Source organism: Diceros bicornis, chromosome 2 (assembly GCF_020826845.1).
Source record: "Diceros bicornis minor isolate mBicDic1 chromosome 2, mDicBic1.mat.cur, whole genome shotgun sequence".
NCBI lineage: Eukaryota > Metazoa > Chordata > Mammalia > Perissodactyla > Rhinocerotidae > Diceros > Diceros bicornis.
In genome coordinates, this window is record NC_080741.1 from 75365579 (window position 1) to 75390358 (window position 24780).

General features: G+C 38.7%; 1 protein-coding gene across 3 annotated transcripts in view; it reads left to right on the forward strand.

Moving 5' to 3' along the window:
• The window catches only part of SUMF1 (sulfatase modifying factor 1), a 93987-nt gene extending 76508 nt beyond the window's left edge, over window positions 1–17479 (forward strand). For 2 of the 3 annotated variants that reach the window (XM_058563449.1, XM_058563456.1), the window contains 2 exons: window positions 7328–7387; window positions 16362–17479. In XM_058563449.1, the coding sequence (XP_058419432.1) occupies window positions 7328–7387; window positions 16362–16472 (171 nt within the window). In that variant the 3' untranslated portion in view covers window positions 16473–17479. Of the gene's footprint in view, window positions 1–7327; window positions 7388–8615; window positions 8951–16361 lie in introns of those variants that run through there. The other variant, XM_058563454.1, reaches the window with a different exon arrangement.
• The last annotated feature ends 7301 nt before the right edge of the window (window positions 17480–24780 follow it).

A 24780-nucleotide genomic window follows, 5' to 3' on the forward strand; every position in this document is an offset into this window, starting at 1 on the left:
TTTCCAAACCAAAGAACAGAGAGGAAAAAAATTTCGAGAAAAATCAACAGAGCCCTGTGTGACAATATCAGATGTCTCAACATAGTTCCAACACATGTATAATGGGAATCCCAGATGGAGAGGAGAGAGAGAAAGGGACAAAACATTTTTGAAGAAATGATCTAAATACTTTCCAAACTTGATGAAAATTATCTACAGATCCAAGAAGTTCATTGAACTTTAGGATGAACACAAAGAGAAATCCACCTAGACAAATCATAGTCACACTCTTGAAAAACAAAGAGAAAATATTGAAAGCAGCGAGAGAAAAAGAACTCATCATATATAGGGCAACAACAATGTGATTAATGGCTGATTTCTCATAAGAAAAAATAGAAGCCAGAAGATTGTGGAGAGATATATTCAAAGTGCTGAAAAAGAAAAACCTCAAACAACTATCAAGTAAGAATTCTATATCCAGCAAAACTATCCTTCAAAAATGAAGGTGAAGGAGGTTTGACTTCTGGTTCTGGGAAAATGGAGTAAATGTACATTTCCCTATTTCTCCCACTAACTACCGCAAACTCTGGACACTACACACAAAAGAAACATAAGAAGATACTGAAAAATGAAAAGAAGGCAGAGTAGCTGCAGACCTTGGGACCTTAGGAATGACGTGGTGGTGAATTCCATGGATTTTCTTTTTGGCCCCATATATCCCAGACTTGGAGCTGAAGAAGCCACCAACCCAGAAATGCCAATGGATGTAGACCAAAAAAAAGTCCCAAGAGAACCCCGCTCTGACTAGCTAAAGGAGCAAGTAGGAAAGGGGCAGTCTAACAATACAAAAAACTTTGAGTCAGTAACCCCTCTACTCCGTTCAAACACCACAGGAAACAATACAGGAAAACCTGTATCCCCACTCATGCCTGCAAGGGCCAAATGGGGAGCCTAGACTTGCAACCTCATGAGTCTGTATTGAGGTGCCATGATATCTCTGCCAGGGTGGTGTCAGAGTAGAGTAAGTAGGGAACCAGGCCTTTCATCATTGCCCAGCAATAATGAGGCCACCCTAATCATGGTCTAAGTGGAGACTGTGTAGGGAGCTGAAACTCTCAACTCCATCCAGCAATAAGAAACAAGAGTCCCTCCTGAGGTGTCAATGGAGGCTGAGTGGGGAAGCTGAACTTCTACTTCCACCAGGCAGTAATGAGATGGCTCCCTCCCTTCCCCTGCCAGTGTGGTGTCAGAGAAAGTCGGCTAAAACAGGATGTTTAAAAAAGATCCAGAGTCTTGTAACATAATAAAAGTGTATCCAGATTTCAGTTGAATAATCACTCATCATACCAAGAATGATGAAGATACCAAACTAGATGAAAAAGGATAATCAATAGATGCTAAGACTGAGATGACAGGTGTTAGAATTATCTGCCAGAAATTTTAAAGTAGCTGTGATAAAAATACTTGACTGAGGAACTATGAACCTTGAAACTTGTGAAACAGCCTTGAAACAAATGAAAAAAAAAATAGCAAGCTTCATACAAGAAATAGAAGCTATAAATGAGAACTAAATGCAAATTTTAGAACTGAAAAATAGAATAACCAAGTAAAAGCTTTGTGAATGGGTTCAACAGCAGAATGGAAGGGACAGAGGGGGAAAAAAATCAATGAACCAGAAATTAGAACAAAAGAAATTACCCAATCTGAACAGAGAGAAAATGGAAAATGAATGAATGAATGAATGAATAGAGCTTCAGGGATGTATATGACTATAACAAAAGATCTAGCGTTTGGGTTATGGGAATCCTGGAGGAGAGGAGAAAGAGGTGGGGCTGAAAAGTACTCAAAGAAATAATGGCTGAGAACTTCCCAAATTTGGGAAGAAACTAAAATCTGTAGGTTCAAGAAGCCAAGCAAACCCAGTATAGGATCATCCCAAAGAAATCCACATCAAGACACATCATAATTAAACTGCTGAAAATTAAAGACAGAAAAATCTTGAAAGCAGCCCGAGAAAAATGACACCTTACCTACGGGGAAAAAAACCCAATGTGAATGACAGTGGATTTCTCATCAGAGAACATAAAGGCTGGAAGAAATGGTACTATATTTTTCAAGTGTAGAACTGCCAGCCCAGAATCCTTTACCCAGTGAAATATCTTTCAGAAATAAGAGGAAATCAAGAAATTCTCAAATGAAGGAAAACTAAGAGAATTTGTCACCAGCAGATCTATCCTAAAAGAATGGCTAGAGAAAGTTCCCTAAACAGAAAGGAAATTATTAAAGAAGAACCTTTGAACATCACAATGGGAAGAAAGAACACCGTAAGGAAAATATGGGTATGTGCCATAGGTTTTCCTTCTCTAGTGTTTTCTAAATTTTGTTTGATGGTTAAAGCAGAAATTATAACATTGTCTGATGTGGTTCTAAATGTATTCAGAGGAAATATTTAGTATAATTATATTATAAACAGAGGAGGCTAAAGGGAGATAAGTTTTCTATGCTTCACTGGAACTGGTAAAATAACACCAGTAGATTGATAAATTTTATATCTTATCACAGTTTTATATATATAAATACCTAGAGCAACCACTAAAAATGCTGTATAAAGAGATGCACTCAAAAGCACTATAGGTAAATAAAAACAAATTTCTTAAAAACAAGTTCAGGTAACCCACAAGAAGGCAGGAAAAAGAAAACAGAAACAAAAATCATAGAGAACAGACAGAAAACAAAAAATAAAATGACAGACTTAAGCCCTAACATATCAATAATTTCATTAAAAGTACATGGTGTAAATATGTCAATTAAAAGATTAGCAGAGTGGATTAAAAATAATCTAAGTATATGCTGTCTACAAAAAACTCAATTCAAATATAATGATATAAGTGGGTTGAAAACAAAATGATGGAAAAAGATATATTATGCAAACATTAATCAAAGGAAAGCAGGAATGGCTGTATTAATATCATATAAAGTAGACTTCAAAGCAAAGAAAATTACCAGAGTCTGGGAAGAACGTTCTTTAATGATAAAAGCTTAATCCACCAAGAGGACATGGTAATACTAAATGTGTATGCCGCAGTGAATGGAGCTAAAACATACGAAGCAAAAACTAATAAAACTGAAAGGAGAAACAGACCAATTTGCAATTGTAGTTGAAGACTTTAACATCCTTTTCTCAACAATTGATAGTACAATTAGGTAGAAAATCAGCAAGGATATAGAAGAACTCAACGATACCATCAACCAACAGGATCTAATTGACATTTCTAGAACACTCTGCCCTACAACAGCAGATACCCATTCTTTTCAAGTACTTATGGAACATATACCAAGATAGACCATGTCCTGAACCATCAAATAAACCTCAAAAATTTTTAAAATTTGAAATCATACAGAGTGTGTTCTCCAACCACAATGGAATCAAACTAGAAGTCAATAACAGAAATAAAATAGGAAAATCTCCGAACACTTGGGAACTAGACAACGCAATTCTAAATCATCCATGAGTCACAAGGGAAGTCCCAAGGTAAATAAAACAATACATTGAACTGAATGAAAATGAAAAGATATGGGTGAGGGCGCAGCTGGCGGAAAGTAGCCCGTGTGGCTTTTCTTGGGCTCTGCGCTGTATGGCACCCCCTGCGTCCCCCAGGGGCAGACACTCCCTCCAGGTAACCAACTCCCCATCAGTACACAATGTATAAGAAAATCAGAAAAAATACTTGATTCTATGTTATTTTCTAAGTGAAAATGATAGTACAATATACTCATGCAGAAGTGCCTCATATTTTTTTAACATGCTTCATTCTTTGCTGCTGAGCGTTCCACACTATGGATTGCATCAAGTAACATGTTTAAAAGTAGTGCTTTTAACTAATGTACAGCAAAGTCTATCAATGTGAAATAAAAACATTATAATAATTTGAAAAAAAAAAAAAAGTAGTGCTTTTGACTCTTTGCTGATTGATGAAAATTTGTCATACTCTCTGTCCCTTCTTGTGCTTTCCTTGTCATTGTGTTGGGTATGACAAGGAGGGAAAGGAAAGTGTCTCTCGACTACACAGAATGTCATTGTTGATACCCCTGTGAAAGTGTCCTGGCAGCCCTGGGCAGGTTGGTCACCCCTCTTCCTGCAGGCATATTCGTCGTTCAGCAAGCCAGTCTTGCTGGTGAGTGGTTTTGTGGCATCTACTGTGGATTTGCTTCGTTGTTTAAGACTTTTATGCCTTCCCAGGTATTTTAAATGAGGGTATATTTCCCTGCACTAACACTCAGAGCATTGCTTCTTCATCTCTTTTCCTGAGAACTTCAGCTGCGCCTCGGCCTTTTGAGATTACTGGGGCTGACATTTAGAAACTTGTGTTTTTTTGCTGTTTCTTGCAATCATCCAAGCATTAGAGACCTGTTAGTATTTTGGTGTCTGGGGAGTAGAGCAGATTTGGGTGGTAGTACCTTTGGAGACAACATTCACGTGGGTTCTTGCCTGTTTCTGGGCGGAGTCCCTATGCTCAGTGTGTGTTTTTAGTTAGACTCTTGAGCACTGGTGGTGGTGGTGGGGGGGCACTTTCGCCTCTCTTCTTGTGAGGGGTATCGGCAGAAAGATGAGGTAGATATTCGAACACTACTGATGGTAGCTACTTAAGTTGTTTTAACCTGCAGTAACAAACTTGATCATGAGAGGCAATATTAGCTTTGATTATTGATCCTTTCTTTAACAAATAGAAATAGAAACATTTCTCCCTTGTGTTAGTTTCCTAGGGCTGCCTTAACAAATTACCACAAACTCGGCGGCTTGAAAGAACAGAAATTTATTCTCTCACAGTTGCGGAGGCTAGAAGTCTGAGATCAAGATTCCGGCAGGGCTATTCTCCCTCTAGTGTCTCTAGGGGAAAATCTTTCCTTGCCTCTTCCTAGCTTCTGGCAGCTCCCGGGAATCCTTGGCATTCTTTGGCTTATAGCTGCATCACTCCAATCTTTTCTTTCATCGTCACATGGCCTTCTCCGTGTGTGTGTTTCCTTGTCCTCTCCTTTTATAAAGACACTAGGCATTGGCTTTAGGGCTCACTAAAGTCCAGTATGACCTCATCTTAACTAATTACAAAAATTACAGATCTGCAAACTCCCTCTTCCCAAATAAGGTCACATTCTGTGGCTCTGAGTGAACATGAATTTTGGGGGGACACTATTCAACCCGCAACACCCTCTTAGTAATTTTTCTGTTTTTTTGGCAAACTGGCAAGCATTTCAAACAGTTGTAGCTAATCCCACCTCATGTTGTTTTCAAGCAAAACTAGTTTTACTTATGAGAAGCAGCTAAGCAGTCACCTACATTGAGGACTGTAGTAACTGCTGTGGTTGTATCAGCATGGATTGACTCGTATTAGTGCTTGTGTCACTTTGATGAGTGTCATATTTATTAATTGCAGACTTAGTTCTTTGGAGATGGTGATGAAAGGGAACTATTTTATTCTCACTCCTTCCATTGGCAAATCAGCTCCTTCTTGTTCTTAGATCTAACTTGACAAAAGAATTTAATCTTGCATGATAGCAGATCGTAAGAGAGACTTTAATCAGCATTTAAACTGTCTTTTGGTACATTGTAACACAGCACACAGAGAACCATCTGAAGCAGTGTAATACAAGAATTCTCAAGCAAGAAATTTAATGTAGGAGAGAGTGGCCTTTGTATGGGATAGCTACAGTTATAAGTGCTTTCACTTATGCTTCAGTGGGTTCTTGGTGATTGTCTTACTTTTATTGAATAATAAACTCACCCAACAAATTCTGATGCAATGTCTGTCAGATTCCAGATATTCCTAGGAAGAAAGCTGTGCTGTTAGTCATTATTTTCACATGTAGCTTTTCACATTTACATCTTGCCTGTTTATAATCAGTATAAGTTTATTAGTGTAACATTAAGCATTAAGGCCATGGAAATACTATGGCCCTGCAGTGGAATGAAGAATAGCCAATGGCTTGGTCTGTGACGGTGCTAAGTACCTGGGAAAGCTTGGAAGAAAACATGAACTTCTGCCCACATCGTTGACACTTGCAAATCACTGTGTTAGCCATGCTTGGAGAAAACATGGTTCTTTTAACTTCTGCCATTTCTGTCTGGGCCCTTGACAATAGGTGGTTGACAAGAAAAGGGAAAACTAAGATAGGAGGGGCATTGTCCAACCTTCTATTGTTTTCAGTAAACAAAGAACACAGCTGTATGATTGTCTTTTTACATGACAAAGGAAAAGCAAAAAATCCTTATCCCTCTCAGGCTTCTCTGATATGGTTCTGGTTTGTGGGAGTTTATTGGTACCTCTCAGATGCTCTTTGCATGGCTTACCTGATGTTGTGGCTCTTATCCTGGCAGCTAAGGCTTTAAGATGTTCATTTCCATTGTACTTTTATCCAAAACCCTCCCTAGAAGAAATAGTCTTGCCTCTTGGCTGCTGTTTCTGGCTCCAGTTCTCATTACAGCAGTAGCCACTTTTCCTTCTTGCCTCCTTTTAGGCACTATCCAATTTCCTGCACTCCTGGTCTCTAAACTGGGAGCACGGTAGACTCGGGAGCCAGGCTGCCTGGGTATGAATCCTCATTCTGCCACTTGCTTAACCTGCCTCACAAGTTGTTACAGAGATTACAAGTTAATTATTTGCAAAGTACTTAGAACCGTGCTTGGTTCATAGTAAGCACTATATAAATCTTTTTGAAAAAGATAAACTATGTTCTGTATCTTGATTGTGGTAGTGGTTACATGACTCTACATTTGTCAAAAGTCATCAGAAGTATGCATTTAAAAAGGATTAATAATGTTAAAAGGGTTACTGTATGTAAATTATACCTCAATAAACTTGACATAAAAATTTTTTAAAAACATACAAAGCAAATTCATTCAGTCAGCAAAGGATTTTTTAGGTGTTGCACGGGAGGATTATAAAAACATAATTCAAAGAGGCTTGCAAGTCTAGTCGAGCAAGCCAATTATAACACAGGATAAATTTGCATATCAGCATGAGAAGGTGATGTAAGAGATGCTGCCAAGCATCTTATTAGTCATCTAGGCAAGAAATGCTATAGGGGCTTAGAGGCAGGATTGCTTATGGTAGTCACGAAGATTTCACCAAAGAGTGGGAACTTGAGCTGGACCCTAGAGGATGGGTAGGATTTGGAGAGGTAGGCATTTGGGAGGGTGCATGGATGCAGGTACAAGGCCCAGGGGCAGAAATGCACGTGGAGAGTTTAGGCAACCATGAGAGAGCTGATTGGATTAAACTGGACTCTCTCCCACTGTGTGAAGGGCAGCTGTGTTCTCTGGACTAATGAGTTCTCTTCTCTTTATCCGCAGAAAGGCCCCCCTTCTGGCAAAGACCGGGTGAAGAAAGGTGGATCCTACATGTGCCATAAGGTAAGTCATGTCACTAAACTCTGATTTTTTGTTCTAATAGCAGGTTTATGGATCTATTATAAACAATAGCCCAAAAATGTCCCATCCACTTCTGGTAATACTTACCTATCCCCATCAAAGACAGAAAAAAAGTAGGATAATCATCTCAAGTTTGGGCACAGGCATGGGAAAAGTGGGACAAGAAGCAGAGGTTGTGAGTGACCTGTTGTCAACCAAATTCCACCTGTTGAATCTTGCCCCTTTGAGAAGCCTTTTATGTTTCATGAATAAGGGTGGGCTATATACTTTTCCAGTGTGTAAGTCTGGAAGCACACTCTTAATTTATTTGAGACTCCTGTAAATTTCTGGGTTCTCTGTTGAGATTAAGGAGAGAGTTATAACCTTAATAGAAACATTCCAAGTGTTCTAGGTATAAAGTATGTGCTTTGTGAAATAAGCATCAATCTCAGAGAGTGTTTCTGCTCTTTGGGCTGTGATTTCAGTATCAGAACTGGCTGTTTTTGGTTAGTCGGAGTGACTCAGTGGTTTCATGAGTAACCTTTATAAGGAATTTGGAAATCGAATACCACTTCTCTCCCTTTTTTCTTCAAATCATGTATTTTTAGTGTCTCCAGCACTTCAGCTTCTGTCTTTCTATCACTATACGAAGATGGCATTTTGCAGATTGTTATTGCAAGAAGCTCCCATGGTAATTCACTCATTCCAGGCAGTTAGAGACCTAAAATGACCTATAATGGCTCCAAGTTAAGTTACTAATTTGATAATGGAGACATTGTCAAACTTTGCCCTAAAACAGTGGTTCTCAAACATTATTGTACATTAGAATTGTCTGGGAGCTATAAAAACTACTGATGCCTGTTTCCCCACTTGCCTCATTCTGATTTGATTTTTCTGGAGTGTAACCTGGGCATCAGGATTTTAAAGCTCTCAAGGTGATGATAACATACAGCAAACTTTGGGAACCACTGGCCTAAAGAGAATCTCTTCAGATTATGTATATGTGTGAGGTTGTAATGTGTGTGTCTTCTGCATTTCTTAGAATTTTTAATCCACTCCATTGATTTAGGTGGAACTTCATAGAATTGAGTTCACTTTATGCTTTACACCTACGTTTATAACAAGATGTAGACAAAGTTATCTTTAAAATTCTAATTTTAATTTTGAATTAAAAACATTGCCCCAGGTCACCCCAATACATTTAGAAGTTCATATACATATCTGTTTTTAGTTCTAGATTATTTGTCTAATTCCAGCTGTTATTACATGTATATCTGAATCCTGTTGCTGGGGAACCAGACTTCTATGAAAAACAGATGAATCTCGAAACCCTAATTGCCACCAGTTATGTCTCTGACATATGATACTTTTCCTAATTGGGAATTAAGAATTGAGGACCAGAAGATTTTTTCCTTAAGAATAAATGGAGAAAATGAAAGTTGTGAAAATCATTTTAAGCATGAACACTAAAATATCCCAGTGCCATGCATGTGAATGTGTCTACTTTAATAACATTTCATATTTTTTGCTTATTTTTAATCTGTATTTTCATAAGCTTCCCAATTTATTCTTTTAAAATGTCTGTTAATGTAATAGATGTTGTTAATAAATACCTTTATATAGTATAGTTGGTTTTTGTATATTTATTTTGTATCCTGCAACCTTGTTAAATTCATCTATTCTAGTAATGTTTTTGTAGATTCTATTGGATTTTCTACATGGGTGGTCATATCATCTGTGAATATAGACAATTTTACTTATTTTTTTTTAATCTGGATGCCATTTATTACTTTTTCTTGCTATATTGCATTGGCTAGAACCTCCAATATAGTGGTGAATAGAAGTGGTGAGAAAATTCCTACCTCTTTTGTTTTTTTTGAGGAAGATTGGCCCTGAACTAACATCTGTTGCCAGTCTTCCTCCTTTTTTCTCCCCAAAGCCCCAGTAGATAGCTGTATGTCATAGTTGTACATCCTTCTAGTTGTTCTATGTTGGACACCACCCCAGCATGGCTTGACGAGCGGTGTACACATCCACACCCAGGATCCGAATTGGTGAACCCTGGGTTTGCTGCTGAAGCAGAGTGCGTGAACTTAACCACTATGCCACTGGGCCAGCCCCCCATCTCATTTTTGATCTTAGGGGATGAACATTCAACTTTTAAAAATTAAGTATGATGTTAGCTGTAGTGTTTCCAAAGATACTCTTTATCAGCTTGAGGAAGTTTCCTTCTATTCCTAGCTTTTTGAGAATTTTTATCAGCAATGGATATGGATTTTGCCAGATGCTTTTTCTGCATCTATTGAGATGTTTATATGGTTTTTCTTTTTCAGTCTGTAATATGGTGAATTACATTCACTGATTTTCAATTTTCAAATGTTAAGCCTTGCATTCCTGAAATATGTCCACTTAGTCGTGATGTATTATCCTTTTTATATATTTTGGATTTGATTTGCTAAAAGTATTGAGCACTTTTGCATCTATATTCATGATGGGTATTGATCTGTTGTTTACTTGTCTGGTTTTGATATCAGGGTATTGCTGGCTTCATAGATTGAATTGGGAAATATCCCCTCGTGGAATTTTATGAAAGAGTTCGTGTAGAATTAGCATTTGTTCTTCCTTAAATATTTGATAGAATTCCCCAAGGGAAACTATTTGGTGCCTAGAGTTGTAACCATAAATTTAATTTAGTTAATAGCTGCAGGGCTATGCAGATTATGTATTTCTTCTTGATTAAGCTCTGGGAGTTTGTGTCTTTCAAGGAATTTATCCATTTCATCAGAGTTATTGAATTTACTGGTATAATATCTGCCTTTTTAATGGCTGTTGACACCATGTAATGTGATTGTTGATATGGTTGGGTTTAAATTTGCTATCTTGATACTTTTTTTTCTCTTTGTGTCATCTATTCTTTGTTTCTTTTTCTCTCTTTTTTGGACTTCTTTTGGATTAAGTATTTTTTATCACTCCATTTTCTCTTCTTTGGTTTATTAGCTATAGCTTTTTGTTTTAAAATTTTAGTGGTTGATTCAGAGTTTGTATTACGCATCTTGAATTATTCCCAGTCTACCTGAAGGATAAATTTTAATTTAGTTAGGCTCAGAGTGATAGAGAGAATATTCTAGAAGAGGGAATAGCAGAGTGACAAAACTGAGTAGAAAACACAGGATTTTCCAGAGAAAAACAGCAGCTCCAGGATCTTGATCAAGTTAATTGTAGATGATATAGATCTTTAACATTAGTCTGGTTATTTTGCTGAGATCAGGAAAATAGCACAGCATTGGTTGTGAATTACTTTCAGAATGCTTATCTTTTCCACAAGATCAAGAGTGGCAGCTGTAACTACATTATGAAGATGTGGACTCTGGAATTAGATCTGAGTTGGAGTTCTGTAACTGCTCTTTGCTAGTCTATGACCTTGGGCAAATTACTTAATCTTTCTAAGCCTTAGTTTTCACATTTGTAAAATGCATATCATAATTGTACCTACTCTAAGGTTCTTCTGAGGAATGAATGAACCAGTATATATAAGCACTTGGTACACTGTCTAGCTCGTGGTAAAGACTCAGTAAAAGTCAATTGCTGCTAACACTATCATCCTTAACCATCATCTTTATTATAATTGGATTGTTTTTCCCTCTTCTTCCCTTTTGAATAAGGGACCAACTAATGAACTCCTAACTAGATAGGCAGAATCCTGGAAATGACTCTTATGGCATAGATGAAAATCGATAAAAGAAAGAAAACCAATAGAAAGAAAGAATAATGTTATAATTAATTTTGAAAAAAATCACCTTGCTTAGAAGATGGACTTTTGATCATGGGCCAGGGCCAGTTTGCATGACTAAAGTAAACTCTGATGATTATTCATAACTTTTTGAAAGTCCATACAAAGTATAGCTTCAATGAGGAGATGATGGCGCAGAAAGAGAAACTATGAGGCAACTTGGCGTCGGGTTAAGAGCACAGACTCTGGAATGGGATTGAAAAGGCTGTAATCCTGGATGCACCATTTATAAGCCATGTGACCTTAGGCACACTATTAGCATCCCTGTGCCTCAATTTTTCCTCGTCTATACAATACAGATACTAATAATACCTACTTCATAGGACTATTGGGAGAATTAAGTGAATTAATATTTGTGAAGTTCTTAGAATTGTTCACATAGTAAATACTCAAGAAATATTAGTTGTTGTTGAATATTGTTAAATTAATCCCTATGAGGTCTTTAGCCCAACGCACAACATTGAGGAAATCCTCACCCTCACGCCATTTTACACTTGGATTGCTAGCAAAAGGAGTTGAGCTAGTGTCGGTGGCAAGAGCAACAGATGAGAAATCGAGACACCTGAGTTCTGCTGTGTGATTTTCTGTAACAGTTTTGTTTATAATGAACTATATTTACCTTAAAACTTTCCTTTATCCCTAAAAGCCTTCCTCTCATAGAAACTATATTGCTGCCCCGCTTGACTTCAAAGCCCCAAGGCTGGTAAGTCATTATCTTAAATAGATTGTTCTTGAGTCCAGGATCACTTTCTTAGCACAGATATTGAGATCAGTTTCACACATTAATTAGCCATTTTGATGAAATAGGGCTAAAACAGGTCCTTCCCACTACCTCTGTTCTTAATTAATAGAATGACCCATATTTCAGCCACTCAAAGACCTAACATCATTAATAACCATTTTTGGTGCTAAAAGTAGAGTTGGAAAAAAAGAAAGAGTAATGAGGACATTTATAATCAGGCCATTTACCTCTTTAATTACGTGTTCCATTAGTTGCCCATTTTGGAATTTAAAATGAACTACTTATTAATAAATGTTTGCTAAGTGAATGAGTGCGTTTGAAACAGAATGATGATGTGAATTGACTGTTTTCTCATATGATGGTCCTGATCTCTCAACACTAACTTGTAGTGAGACTTGCTTTTTAGGGTTTGGTTCTTCATAGTCATTTAGGTTAATGAAAGGTTTTAGGGACTGCTATGATCTAATAAAGGACTGGCTCTTTTGTTGCCACTGATTTTAAGCTTTTTTGTTATATAAACAAAACATTTTCATTGCATAAAAATTAGAAAATAAATAATAAATATAAAAATGAAAATAAAAATCATTCATCCTGCTTCCTAAAGAAAACTATTGATAGTATTCTACCAGACTTTTTGGTGCACTTTTGTTTTTTTCTTCCCCAAATGGAATTATTTTGTATGTATCAAGGTCTTCAGATGTGGCCATGGTAAAAATCTCTTGTGCATCATGGATTTCTTTTCTACTATCTTGTCACAGCCTCAGAATCCTTCTGAACACAGTGCTCTGGGCAGGCACAGTTCCTCAGTGTTGTTACAGCCTGTGTTTTGTGGCGTATGAACAACATCTTATTTTAAAATAGTTTATTATATAATTTGAAAGGTAAGTTGCCTATAGAAATATGCCATTCAACAAAGACCCCAGTCCTACGCCTTATCTCCAGAGATATCCCTCAACTTTCCCATTTGTATAGCACATAACTTTCCCATTTATGTAGCAAACGTATATCTCTAAGACCTGTGGAGAAGCTGGTTAATGCTTTTGTTTTAGTGAGGAAGCAGGTTAACCCAAAGAGGTCAGATAAGACAGGCAAAGTTAGTTTCTGTAATTAAGAGTGTTATGTTCATTATAAATTAACAGTTATAATGCCTTCCACGTGTCTAGTGCTTTACTTTTTTATGTAAAGGTAAGGTGAAGCATTTTAACATTATTCCATTAATAGCCCCATTTTATCCATGAGGCAACAGATTCAGCAAAGGCTTTGCCTGAGGTTAAATAGCTAATGAGTCTTGGATTTTGCCCTTTCTGGTGGGCAAATTAGCAAAATGTTTGTTTGTCCCGATTTCCATTTGTATCAAGCCCAAACTCCTCTTTCTGCTAAAACAGCCTGTAATGTGACTTCATCCTATTTATCCACCCACCTTTCCTGCTTCTTATCATTAACCATCTTTGTACCAGTCATTCTTTTGCCTGGAATTCTCATTCTCCAAATCTTTGGGCAACTCAGCTCACATATCGCCTCCCGAGAGGCCTTCCCAGGCCACCCTATCTAAAGTGGTCACCTAGTCACGCTCAGTCCTCAGTCCCTATTTTATTTTCTTCCAAGCTGACCATTACTAGAAACAATCTTGAATTTATCAGTTTATTTATTGTCTGACTCCTCCCTGTTGAATGTAAGCTCCCTGATAACAGGTACCTTGTCTGTCTTGTATCCCTCTTGCCTAGAATGGCATCTAGCGTGCTGTAAGCTCTCAACTATTTAATGAATAAATAAACCATGCTCTGACATGATCATGCTGTGGTCTTGCTGTCCTCTTAATTGCCTGAATTTTTCCACTTTCATGTCTTTGATGTCACTGCTTTCTCAACTTAACATGCCTTCTTTCCTTTTTTTAAAATCCTATAAATCAGTGCTTTTCAAAGTGTGGCCCATGGGTCCATAGCATCAGCAGCACCGGGAAGCTTGTTTGAAATGCATATTCTTGGACCCCATGCCAGACTTCCTGAATCAGAATCTCTAGGTGTGGCCTAGAAATATGTATTAAGCAAGCTCTCCAGGCTATTCTTATGTGCATTCAAGTCAGAGAACCACTGCCATAATCATGTAAATCCCACTCCAGCCAAGTTCTGCCTTCCAAAAGTCTTTCCTCAAGACTTTGGCATTCCACAAAGGACAATTTCTTTATCTGAATTTGTAATAACCTCAGAATGTTTTAACCCTAGCGTGTTTTGTAGCTGTTGGATGTGTAATCATTGTTTCCTCAACTAGCCTCTGATCTCCAGCAGGACAAGACCATGCCTGGACTTGGGTTTCCTCTAGGGGTCTACGCAGTAGGAATCAGGAAACGCTTGATTGCCTTTGTCAGTTGTAGGACAATTACGGACAAGAATGTCCATGTCTGACTGCCTGCCTCCCCCTAAACTGAATTCTTGCTCTAATGTAGAATTCACTATACACACTGGGTAGCATGGGGCCCTGGATTATCCATAGGGGCTGGATTTTGGAAATAACCAAAGCACTGTTGCTTCACAGCAGTCTGGTGAGTTGGCCCTATGTGGAACCGAGCTCCTGCTGTGTCTTCCTGCATGGTCCCCTCTGGTCATTTTAGAACTTCCATTGCATGCTGACCACAGGGAGTAGCAGATGTGACTGATTTTTAAAATTATTATTTCAGGCATATTTCTTATTCATCTTCCCTCTGCCTGCCTGAGTATTGGTAATACGTTGTATTCCTCACTGGCCATGGGGAAAATGAGAAAATTGGTTGCTATTGTTTCATTATCTATAGAAGACAGAGAACCATGTCTTTCTTTTTATAGTGGAAGTGCTCCAGAGAATTTGTGTCAACTTTAGAGATAATATTTATGAAGATTAGAAACATTCGACTTTTGTGAGAGAAAGGAGAATAAAAAGAATTAAGGAAAAAGAACCCTCTTTCATGCTGACCTATTCCCTGCCGCCTAACAAATTATCTCTTTTTATGAGTTCCAAAGTTATTTTACATAATTCTATATGCAGTTTCTTTAACCAGCTGGCAAGGACTTTAGTTTCACTGGGCCAACTCCGAGTTAATGCTCATGGTACACAGGATAACTAGTTTATTTTCATTCTCTGTTATTTTGGATCAAAGAACAATCCTAGGACATAAGAGTTCCATGCATGGTTATTTTTGGAATATGGAAGCTTTTGAAGTATTTGAATTAAGTAATCTGTGGTTATTCACTGAATGCGTAGTAGGTGGCCGGGGATATGTGTTAGGCTTTCTTAATTTGTGCGAGTATGGGTGTGCATGCAGGATGAATGTATGGGGGTGGGAATGAAGCATGAGATGTGATATTTTTCCATCTAGGAGCATAGAATCTTGCTAGGGAGGCAAGCGCGCTAGTTAGACCTGGGTTAAAATTCTGCTTCCTTTAACAACTGTGTCATTTTGGGTAAGTTGTTTAATTTTTCTGGGCTGTTATGATCAAATGAAATAACAAGTGAAGGTGCCTAGCACATGCCTGGGGTATACTGGGTGCTCTGTGTCTGTGTTGATGCACATGTACATGGTTGTACTTTCCTCCTATAAAACAAAACAGGTACAAAACAAATCCCACACTCACAAATGTATAGCTTTATGAGTTATTATGATTTAAATTCCAAAAGCAATGTATTAAAAAATGTTTTCCACAGCCTTTCCTACTTTTGATGTTCCTAGGCTTGCTGATTAATTTTTGCCAGTCTGCTAGATATTAGATAATATCTTAATGTTGTTCTTAGTTAACATTTTCTTGATTGCCATTTACCTTTATTACTTGGTTTAATGTCAAATACTGTGCTAAATGTAAAAATAACTTTTCAAATTATAAAAGTTAAATATACTTATTGGAGGAATTTGAAACCCCATTGCTTGAGGATAACTACTGTTCATATTATGGTGCATTCTGAATCTTGTGTTTTTTCCCTTGGCATTCCTAATTATCTAGATTGAGATCATACCACATACACGGCTTTGTATTTAGACTTTTTCATTTAACATTTTATCATGAGAATTTCCTATGTCATTAAATATTACATAAAAATGTGATTTTTAATAGTTTTATGATTTTTAATGGATTTTTACTAGTCTGTCATATGGATGTGCTGTAACTTATGTAACTATTGGTTGTTACTTTTTTTTTTACTGTTACAAGTAATGCTGACACCAACATCTTTATACTATACCTGTGTCATGTTTATAAGGTAAAACACTGGATAGTATGTGGTGAAGTCTGAATGTGCTGCCCTTTTCAAAACATACATGCTAAGTATGCATGAGGGGGTGTTTGTTTGGGGGGAAAGCTCTGTCTACAGGTAGGCATAACTTCTCTACAGCTGGCACATGGGTACAACATGCTTCTGACAGTTTAGAGCCTTCAGCTGAGAGTCTGAGAGCACTCACCTTTCTTTTTCTCTCTGCACAGTCCTACTGCTATAGGTATCGCTGTGCTGCTCGAAGCCAGAACACACCTGACAGCTCCGCCTCGAATCTGGGGTTCCGCTGTGCAGCTGATCGTCTGCCCACCAGGAGCTAGGAACCAAGAACAGGCTTCGTGAATCCAAGAAGAAGTCGTGTCTACCCTGCCCGGCTTCCCTCAGAAGGTTAACCAACCTCGTGTGAAGAATTCCCACCGTGAAGTGGGTTACCTACCTGCCCAATGGCCAAAGGAACCGCCTTGCAAGACCAAATCGCTGACCTCCGTCAGCATATGTGCTTTATTGTGTGGTGCATCTTTGGAGATCATCACCATGTTTTACTCTGCGAGTCTTTTAAAGAGGAAGGGGCGTGGAGGGCGCCCTGAGCTAGGCTTCAGGAGGCCTACGTCCTACCTGGGGCCTGCCACTGGGGTCAGACCCCGGAGTCCCACACTTGACCTTCCTGGGCCTCAGTGACCTCATCTGTCGAGTGAGGGGATGCACGGCATGATCTCTGAGGCTCGCTCCAACTCACAAATTCTATGAGTATACCAGAGTCTATCATGATTTCATAGTGAGAATTTATGACAGATTATTTTTTAGCTATTTTTTTTCCACGTGTGAACCTTGGGTGATACTAATGTAAAATAAGAGTTCTCTTACGTATTCTTTTCAGAAAAGGATGGTGGGGTGGTGGTGATGAGTCTTTATATTCACACTGCACTTTGTTTTTTCAAGGAAATCGGTGTCTTTTACATTGCTATGATGAATCCCACGTGGGCCAGTGATGGTACGCTCAAGTTCAGCAGTCTGAACACGCAGGAATGTCTGTGGGGTGATTCTACTGTGCTTGATCTTTTAACATTAAGTGCCTTTGGTTCAGGGGGGCAATTATAAGCCCTATTTCCCCCTCTCCCCAAAGCCTTCGGTGAATGTGAAATGTATGCTAAATGGAGAAACCTGTTTAATTCTAGATGTAGGTGAAAAGGAATGAGAACTTTGAATTAACCATGTTCAAGGTACTCAGTATTTTGTAATAGAGAAGTAGGAAATCTTGTTGGCTGTGGAATATCAGATGCTTTGAATCATGCGCAATAGGGAATAAACTGGTATCTGCTAAATCAGGCTTTGCTCTCCTGGGTTTCTTTTCTGTTTCCCTCCATTGTGTTTTCTTTTAAAGAAATGACTTTGTGATGTGTATGCATTTTGTTTGCTAGAAACTTTCATGTCCATTAGCTACTTGATAATTTTGATTTATGAGCAGTTTGTGGGAATTTTTAGTCCAAAAAGCAAGGCTCTTCTGCTGGGAACCTGATTACGACCTTGCTTCTTTGTGCCTCGTAGATGAGGCGAAGTCAAGAACGTTGCCTTGGTTGGCGGTCCTGTAAAACCCGGCAGCTGCTTCACATGACAGGAAACCATGTTTAGAGTGATGGCTTTCAACCTGAGGTCCATGTCATCAGAATTCCATCTCGATTTTTCTGTCCTTGAAGACCCCTAAGACGTTTCTAGCAGGTAATTTGAAATAAATGGGTTGTGTTTATGTTGGTTGTTCAAAAAGTAAGTGAAACAACATTCATAAGTGTTGGACCAACACTTGATTGCTATTTTTGTGCGAAGCCTGCTAACATTAAAACATCTGTCTTGAAAAACAGTCATGTTGCTGGGGTGTTTAGCCGCATTTGTTAATCTGTTACCTTGTGGATATAAAATGTTTCTCTACAAACTTTCACCAATTGATGATTAATTCCAGGCAAAACAAACCAAAAAAGCGTTCACTTAATTGAAAAAGCTAACGTAGGAAAAAAGGTATTTTATTCTTAAAGTCACCACTACTCAAGTACAGTTTTTGTTTTTACTGTTACCTCCCACCTGCTTATATTTTTTTACATGGTTATATTTTTAGTGTGTATATTTGGAATTCTTCTTGTTAATTAATGTTTTATAGCATAAATATTTTGGGGGGCGTTTTGGCTTAGTCTTTAGTTTGCATTTTTATCAGCAGCATACTTTTGGAAAGCATTTAAAACGAAATCCTAACAAGCCTTTGGTTTAAGAACCACAGTTCCAGGCTACCAACTAAAGAGTGCACCAAACTACAGACAGCTCACCACTATAATGTATAATATTGTATGTTGACATATGAGCAGACCAACAAGATGGCAGTATAATTTCAGCTTTAATGCCATGTATGCATTCCTGAGAAACCTCACCTGCAAAATTGCACGTGAAAAATAGGGGACATAAGGGAAAAATAAGGCTGAGGCAGACCACTCAAAACTTGAGGAACTTTGTAACCAGAGCACTAACAAAAATAATAACTATCGTAACAGAACTAGTAGCTAATGAAATCTCCAGTGGCATGTGCAGCTAACATCACAGCCAGTCAGTCCTGTGCAGCCGGAAGCCCTGGGGTTCCTTCTTCCTTCTCCAAGATGTAAGTCCTTGACGGCATTTGCTTTTCAAAGAGACCACTTCCATCAAAAGTAAAGATCTGACAGGAGTGTAGATTTCTTCATCAAACGTTTTTAAGAGGGCTGGAGGTGTATCTTTGTAGCATCTTTATCTGAACTCTCAGCTTTTTAATTAACCTAGTAGAATGTGTAGCAATTCTTGAAGCCACTTAATAAACCACTACTTGCACATCGATAGAATTTTTAGTTTCTTTTTTCTGAAGGTTTTCGTATATTGCTAAGATTTTCTCTTAAATTGCCAGAAAGTTCACCCCTGATTGTTTTGAAACATGTTTCAAATTGTATATGCCCCAACATGACTCCTGTCCTCCATTCTCTGTTTACTATTCACTTATGAGGTATTTCTGCATTAAAGAAATACTTAGTGTAGCAAAACAGATATTTGGTTGATGTGCCAATACCACTATTGAAAATCTGTTTTGGGGTGTTTTTTTCAGGAGCTCTTATATTTGGGTCTATGCTTCTAACTCTTATTTCTTGCCCCACTGAAGCATGGAGGGAATTTGAAGTTTGTTCTCAAATCTGCTTTGGTCTTGAATCCTGGACAATCTTGGTTTATTTTCAGGGGTGTACGTGATGGGCTGAGCTGGAAGCAAGTCATCTTCTTTCTTAAAGTCTTGTGAACATGATTAGAAGGGAGTAGGGGATGGGGAATGATGGTGGTGGTGGTCAAGAGTGACATTTCCTTCTTGGAAAATATCAAATTACATAGATGCCACAAACTTTGCTTGGGTCAGCCTACAGCTTAAAATGGAATAGGGATTTGCATTAATTTAGACATTCCCCTCCACCCCACCACCACCCTTTTTTTTTTTGACCAAGCATCTCTGTTGTCCATATGACCCTTCAGGAAAAAAAGAAATGGAAGATGCTGTTTATTTTAATAAGTGTTGATTTGGGCTGGGGTGTGGTGCAGTCAAGGCTCCAAACTAGTGTATTGGTAAATTCTATTTTCCGTAAACTTCTTTACTGAGAATTCTGTTGTTGACATAAAATAAGGCAATGGGCCTTTCATCCATGAGAAGCTTAGAATTCTAGTCCTTTGCTAATCACCTTTTCAAAACAGGTCATGTTTTCAAGCTACACATAGAATTGTTGCATGCAGTAAAATCCATAGTTGATGTAGTGAAAGGAGTATTTGGAAAAAAAGATGGAAATATGGTGTTTTCTGTTCCAAGCCTTCAGGAAGTTCATACAAGAGACTAATGTGGGATTTATTTTTTCTTTAGAAAATGATGTTTTGCATGCATTTCTTCCTCCCTCTTTCCTTCCAACAAATTCTAACCTTACCATTGGCAATAATTTCTCATAAGGGAGTTACCTGCAGGCTGGCTCTGAGGAGGAAAACAGGCGGTACAGAGCCTAGCTCTCGTGGGAACAGGGGCCAGGCAAGATGCAGGCTGAGTGTGAGTGATGCCCATTCTAAAGGGGCAGCCACGCAGAAATGTGAGCCCAGAGTTGCTCAGTCGGCCAGTATCTGAGAGTAGCTGGATATCTGCATTTTCATGTGAAGTCTTCTGAGTTTTTCATGTTGGCAACCAATTCAGATTAAAAAAAGCAAACACTATGAAGACCTAATAAATTGCTTCTGCAGCCAGATTCGGCCTGTGGGGTGCCACTTTTCAACCTAGATTATGAAAATTGATTCATTTTCATGGCGCACAAAATCTCATGTATTGCCATCTGAAAAATGACTGATCAAGTAAGTCATGTACCAGTTAGAAATATCCAAGTGTGAGACAGGGCAGTGGCTTGCCCAAGGACATCATCTTACCTAGAAATGCCTTATGAGACTCCTCTCCTCCCTCTCCACCCCATCTCACCTAAAATTATTTAACAGCCACAGGTAATCTGTTTCTCAACTATTAGTTTCATTTCATTTACTAAAACTTAATTCTCTGTAATATAAACTGCCCCAGAGCAGACCTTGTTTTTATAGGTTTGCCAGAATCAGTCGCGCTATTAGCGAAAGCTGGCGTTTATTGTTTCAAATACTTAAAACGCCATGGAAATTATTGACTCCGGGAGCCTCAGATGGAGCCTTGGCAGCTGGCCAGAACTCCTTCCTTCCTCTGACTCTTATGTTTAGAGTTAGGAGCAGGAGTTTAATTATTTTTTCGATTAAGCAAAACTATTACAGATAATATTCAGGTAGTCTATAAAATGAAAAATGCTCTTTTCTGAAACTTGCCTTATTTAGGATTGGAAAGTTCAGAGGATTAGCACCAAGGGTTGGAACTTTTCAGCTTTAGATCAGATTCTAATCTGCCCCCCAATGGTAATTGACCCCAAAGTCATTATTATGAGAAGGCTGGTTGGGCTTTTGGAATTAGTCACAGTTGTCAGGCAAGAAGGCGATTCCATTTCAGAATAATTGAAGGTTGGGTAGGATTGCTCTCTTGCTGCTGGGTCTGGGCCATGTTTGACAAACTTCTTGTTATCTTTGCTGAGGGAATGGAAGACTGATCAGAGCAACTCTTTTCCAACCTGTCAGTTTGGCACCTCAACAGGGTAACGTTAGAAGCTCTGAATCAGCGCTTAGGGGGAAAGTGAAACCAGCTAGCAGACTGTCAGGGGAAAAGAGATAAGCCGTTCCTTGTCAGGTGGCGCTGATAAGAGGTTCACCTGCATTTAGTTTGGTGCCTGTGAAGAAGGGCCCTCTTTGGTTGCTTTTTGAAGTCCACAGTTTTTTCTGCTCCAGACACTTGCCAAATAAAATTTTATTTGTTTAGTTTTAAATGACATGGAAGGATCCCCCTTTCTTCTCTTCAGTTCCTGTCTTTAAAAGGCAGTTTAGCCTTGTGAGAAGAGAGTGTTGGAATGAGATTGTTTGGGATCATATGCCCACCCCGCCACATACTTAACTGTGTGACCTTTAGGTAAGTAATGTCCTCTCAGGTAAAATGGGTATAATGAGTACCTACCTGTGGGGTTGTGGAGAGATATGAAATAATGCAAAAATAAAGAGTTAAGCACCAAGTACTTGGGTGAGTGCTTCCTAGGTACTTGTTCCTGTTATGACTAAGATTATTAAAGGCAGAGGAGCAGGAATGTGCTACCAGATGGTTCTGGTCAGCCATAGGTTACAGGTGTAGAACAGAGCGCATAATCAGCTAAGAGTAAGAAAGAACAAAGAGGCTGAATATAAAAGCATAAACTTGACCTCTGTCTCAAACATTAAAAAAAGGAGCTGACATGATTGATCCCCAAACCTCTGTTAATACTTGAATTTGAAAATGCCCTGATACTATATGGTCCATCTGTCCCACCAAGTTCTTGTTAAAGGGGAAAATTAGATCTGGTTATGGTTACACATATTGTATAGTTCTGAAGCTTTTCCTCTTGAATCCACCTCACAAAGAACCTCTGCCAGGTTTAATACCAGTGAACAAATGTCATTCTTGAGCATAACAATAATTAAAAAGAAGGAAAACAAAAGGAGGGCCACCATATTATGGTGGCCCATAATATGTTGATCAGCCTGTTGATGTTTTCTGTGATGTTTTTTTTTTTATAATTTTTATTTATTTATTTATTTTTCCCTCAAAGCTCCAGGAGATAGTTGTATGTCATAGTTGCACATCCTTCTAGTTGCTGTATGTGGGACGCAGCCTCAGCATGGCCAGAGAAGCGGTGTGTCGGTGTGCGCCCAGGATCCGAACCCGGGCCGCCAGCAGCGGAGCGCACGCACTTAACCACTAAGCCAGGGGGCCAGCCCATCAACTGTCTTGTCTTTTTTTTTTCCAAATGTACCCTTTTTTTTTTTTTTTTAATTTTTTGTTTATTGCAGTAACATTGGTTTATGACATTGTAAAAATTTCGGGTGTACATCATTGTACTTCTATTTCTGTATAGGTTACATCATGTTCACCACCAAAATACTAATTACAACCCATCACCACACACATGTGCTGAATTATCCCTTTCACCCTCCTCCCTCCCCCCTTCCCCTCTGGTAACCACCAATCCAATCTCTGTCCCTATGTGTTTGTTTATTGTTGTTATTATCTACTACTTAATGAAGGAAATCATACGGTATTTGACCTTCTCCCTCTGACTTATTTCACTTTGCATTATACCCTCAATGTCCATCCATGTTGTCACAAATGGCTGGATTTCATCGTTTCTTATGGCTGAGTAGTATTCCATTGTGTATATATACCACAGCTTCTTTATCCATTCGTCCCTTGATGAGCACGTAGGTTGCTTCCAAGTCTTGGCTATTGTGAATAACGCTGCAATGAACACAGGGGTGCATGTACCTTTACAAATTGGTGTTTTCAAGTTCTTTGGATAAATACCCAACAGTGGAATAGCTGGATCATATGGTAGTTTTATCCTTGATTTTTTGAGGAATCTCCATACTGTTTTCCATAGTGGCTGCACCAGTTTGCACTCCCACCAGCAGTGTATGAGATGTTTTTGATGTCTGTGGTGTTTTTAATGCTAATTTGCATTTCCGTTTTAGAGAATAGTTGTTTAGGTAATTCTGGTTAGTCACTTAAATTTTTCCTTCTCATTTAATCCTTCTGTGAGATTATTGGTCCAGAATCTAGATTCTAACTTGATAAATTACCAGATTTAAAAATCAAGATGATGTCCAAAGGAGTATAGTTTTTTGGCAGAAGCACTCGTAGGGATTGGTATAGTGAGCAGTTCTCAAAGTGTGGTCAGGGGACCCTGGGGATCTCCAACCCACTTGTAGGGAGTTGAGTCAAAACTACTTTCATAACAATAGTAAGATGTTATTTGCCTTTTTGTGTGTGTGTGAGGAAGACTGGCCGTGAGCTAACATCTGTGCCCATCTCCCTCTATTTTGTATATGGGATGCTGCCACAGCATGGCTTGATAGGCGGTGCCTCGGTCCTTGCCCTGGATTCCAACCCATGACTTCCGGGCTGCCAAGTGGAGTGTGTGAACTTAACCACTGCACCACTGGGCCGGCCCCCCAAGATGTTATTTGCCTTTTTTATTCTCATTATTTCATGAATGTATGGTGGGATTTTCCAGAGACTACATGATATGTATTCTGATGGCTTATAGAATATAAGCTTGTATATTTTCATGTTTTAAAATTTTCCCAGCCTTAATTTTTAATATGCTAAATGTCTCTAGATATAACCCACATTACAAAGCTCTTTGGGGTCTTCAGTAATTTCTAGGCATGTTATGGGGTTCAGAGAGCAAAAAGTTTGAGAGCTGTTGATCTAGGAGAAAAACAAGGTCTGATAGTCACTGAATTTGTCTTGGGAATAGTGACCAGCCCTTCTCTGTCTCTTCTGAAGACAGTCAAGAAGAATTGAGTTTAAATGACCACAAAAGAAAGTAAAATTAACTGTTAAGAAGCACTTCCTTCCTGTTCATTTCGGAAGACCTATTAAATGCAGAGGTGATAAAGGACCCAGCTCCTCTGAAAGACAATTCTGTGCATGGACTGCCCTAAACTGTCCTCTAGTTGGAATCACTATGATATTGAAGGACTCCCCAAAAGGGCTTTGCAATATTAGGGACATGTAGTGTAAGATCTCCCACTGTTGCAGCCCCTGCTCAAGGTGACGTGGTGTTGGGACCCTGCATGTCACCAATGTCTGTCCCCTCAGATAGTGGTTGTATTATAAAGTCAGTGAGAAACGTCAGTGTTACTTTTGTGAAACTGCTCACTTTCTCCTTGTGAATTTTGTCTTCATTTTGCTGTAAATTGTGATTACTCTACCTCTCCTAGTTTGTCTTCCAGACAACAATTTTAGACACCCCTTAGTCAGTCAGGCACTGTGCTGGGTGCTTTATATACATGATTTAATTTAATCTGCAGGCAGTCTTGGGAGGAACCGGTTATTTTGGGTCAGTATTTCCAATGTGCACTTAGGAAACTAGGACTCAGAGTGTTTGAAGGTGCCTAGGTGACACGGCTGAGCGAGGCAGAACCAGGACTCACACCCTTTTTGTGACTTCT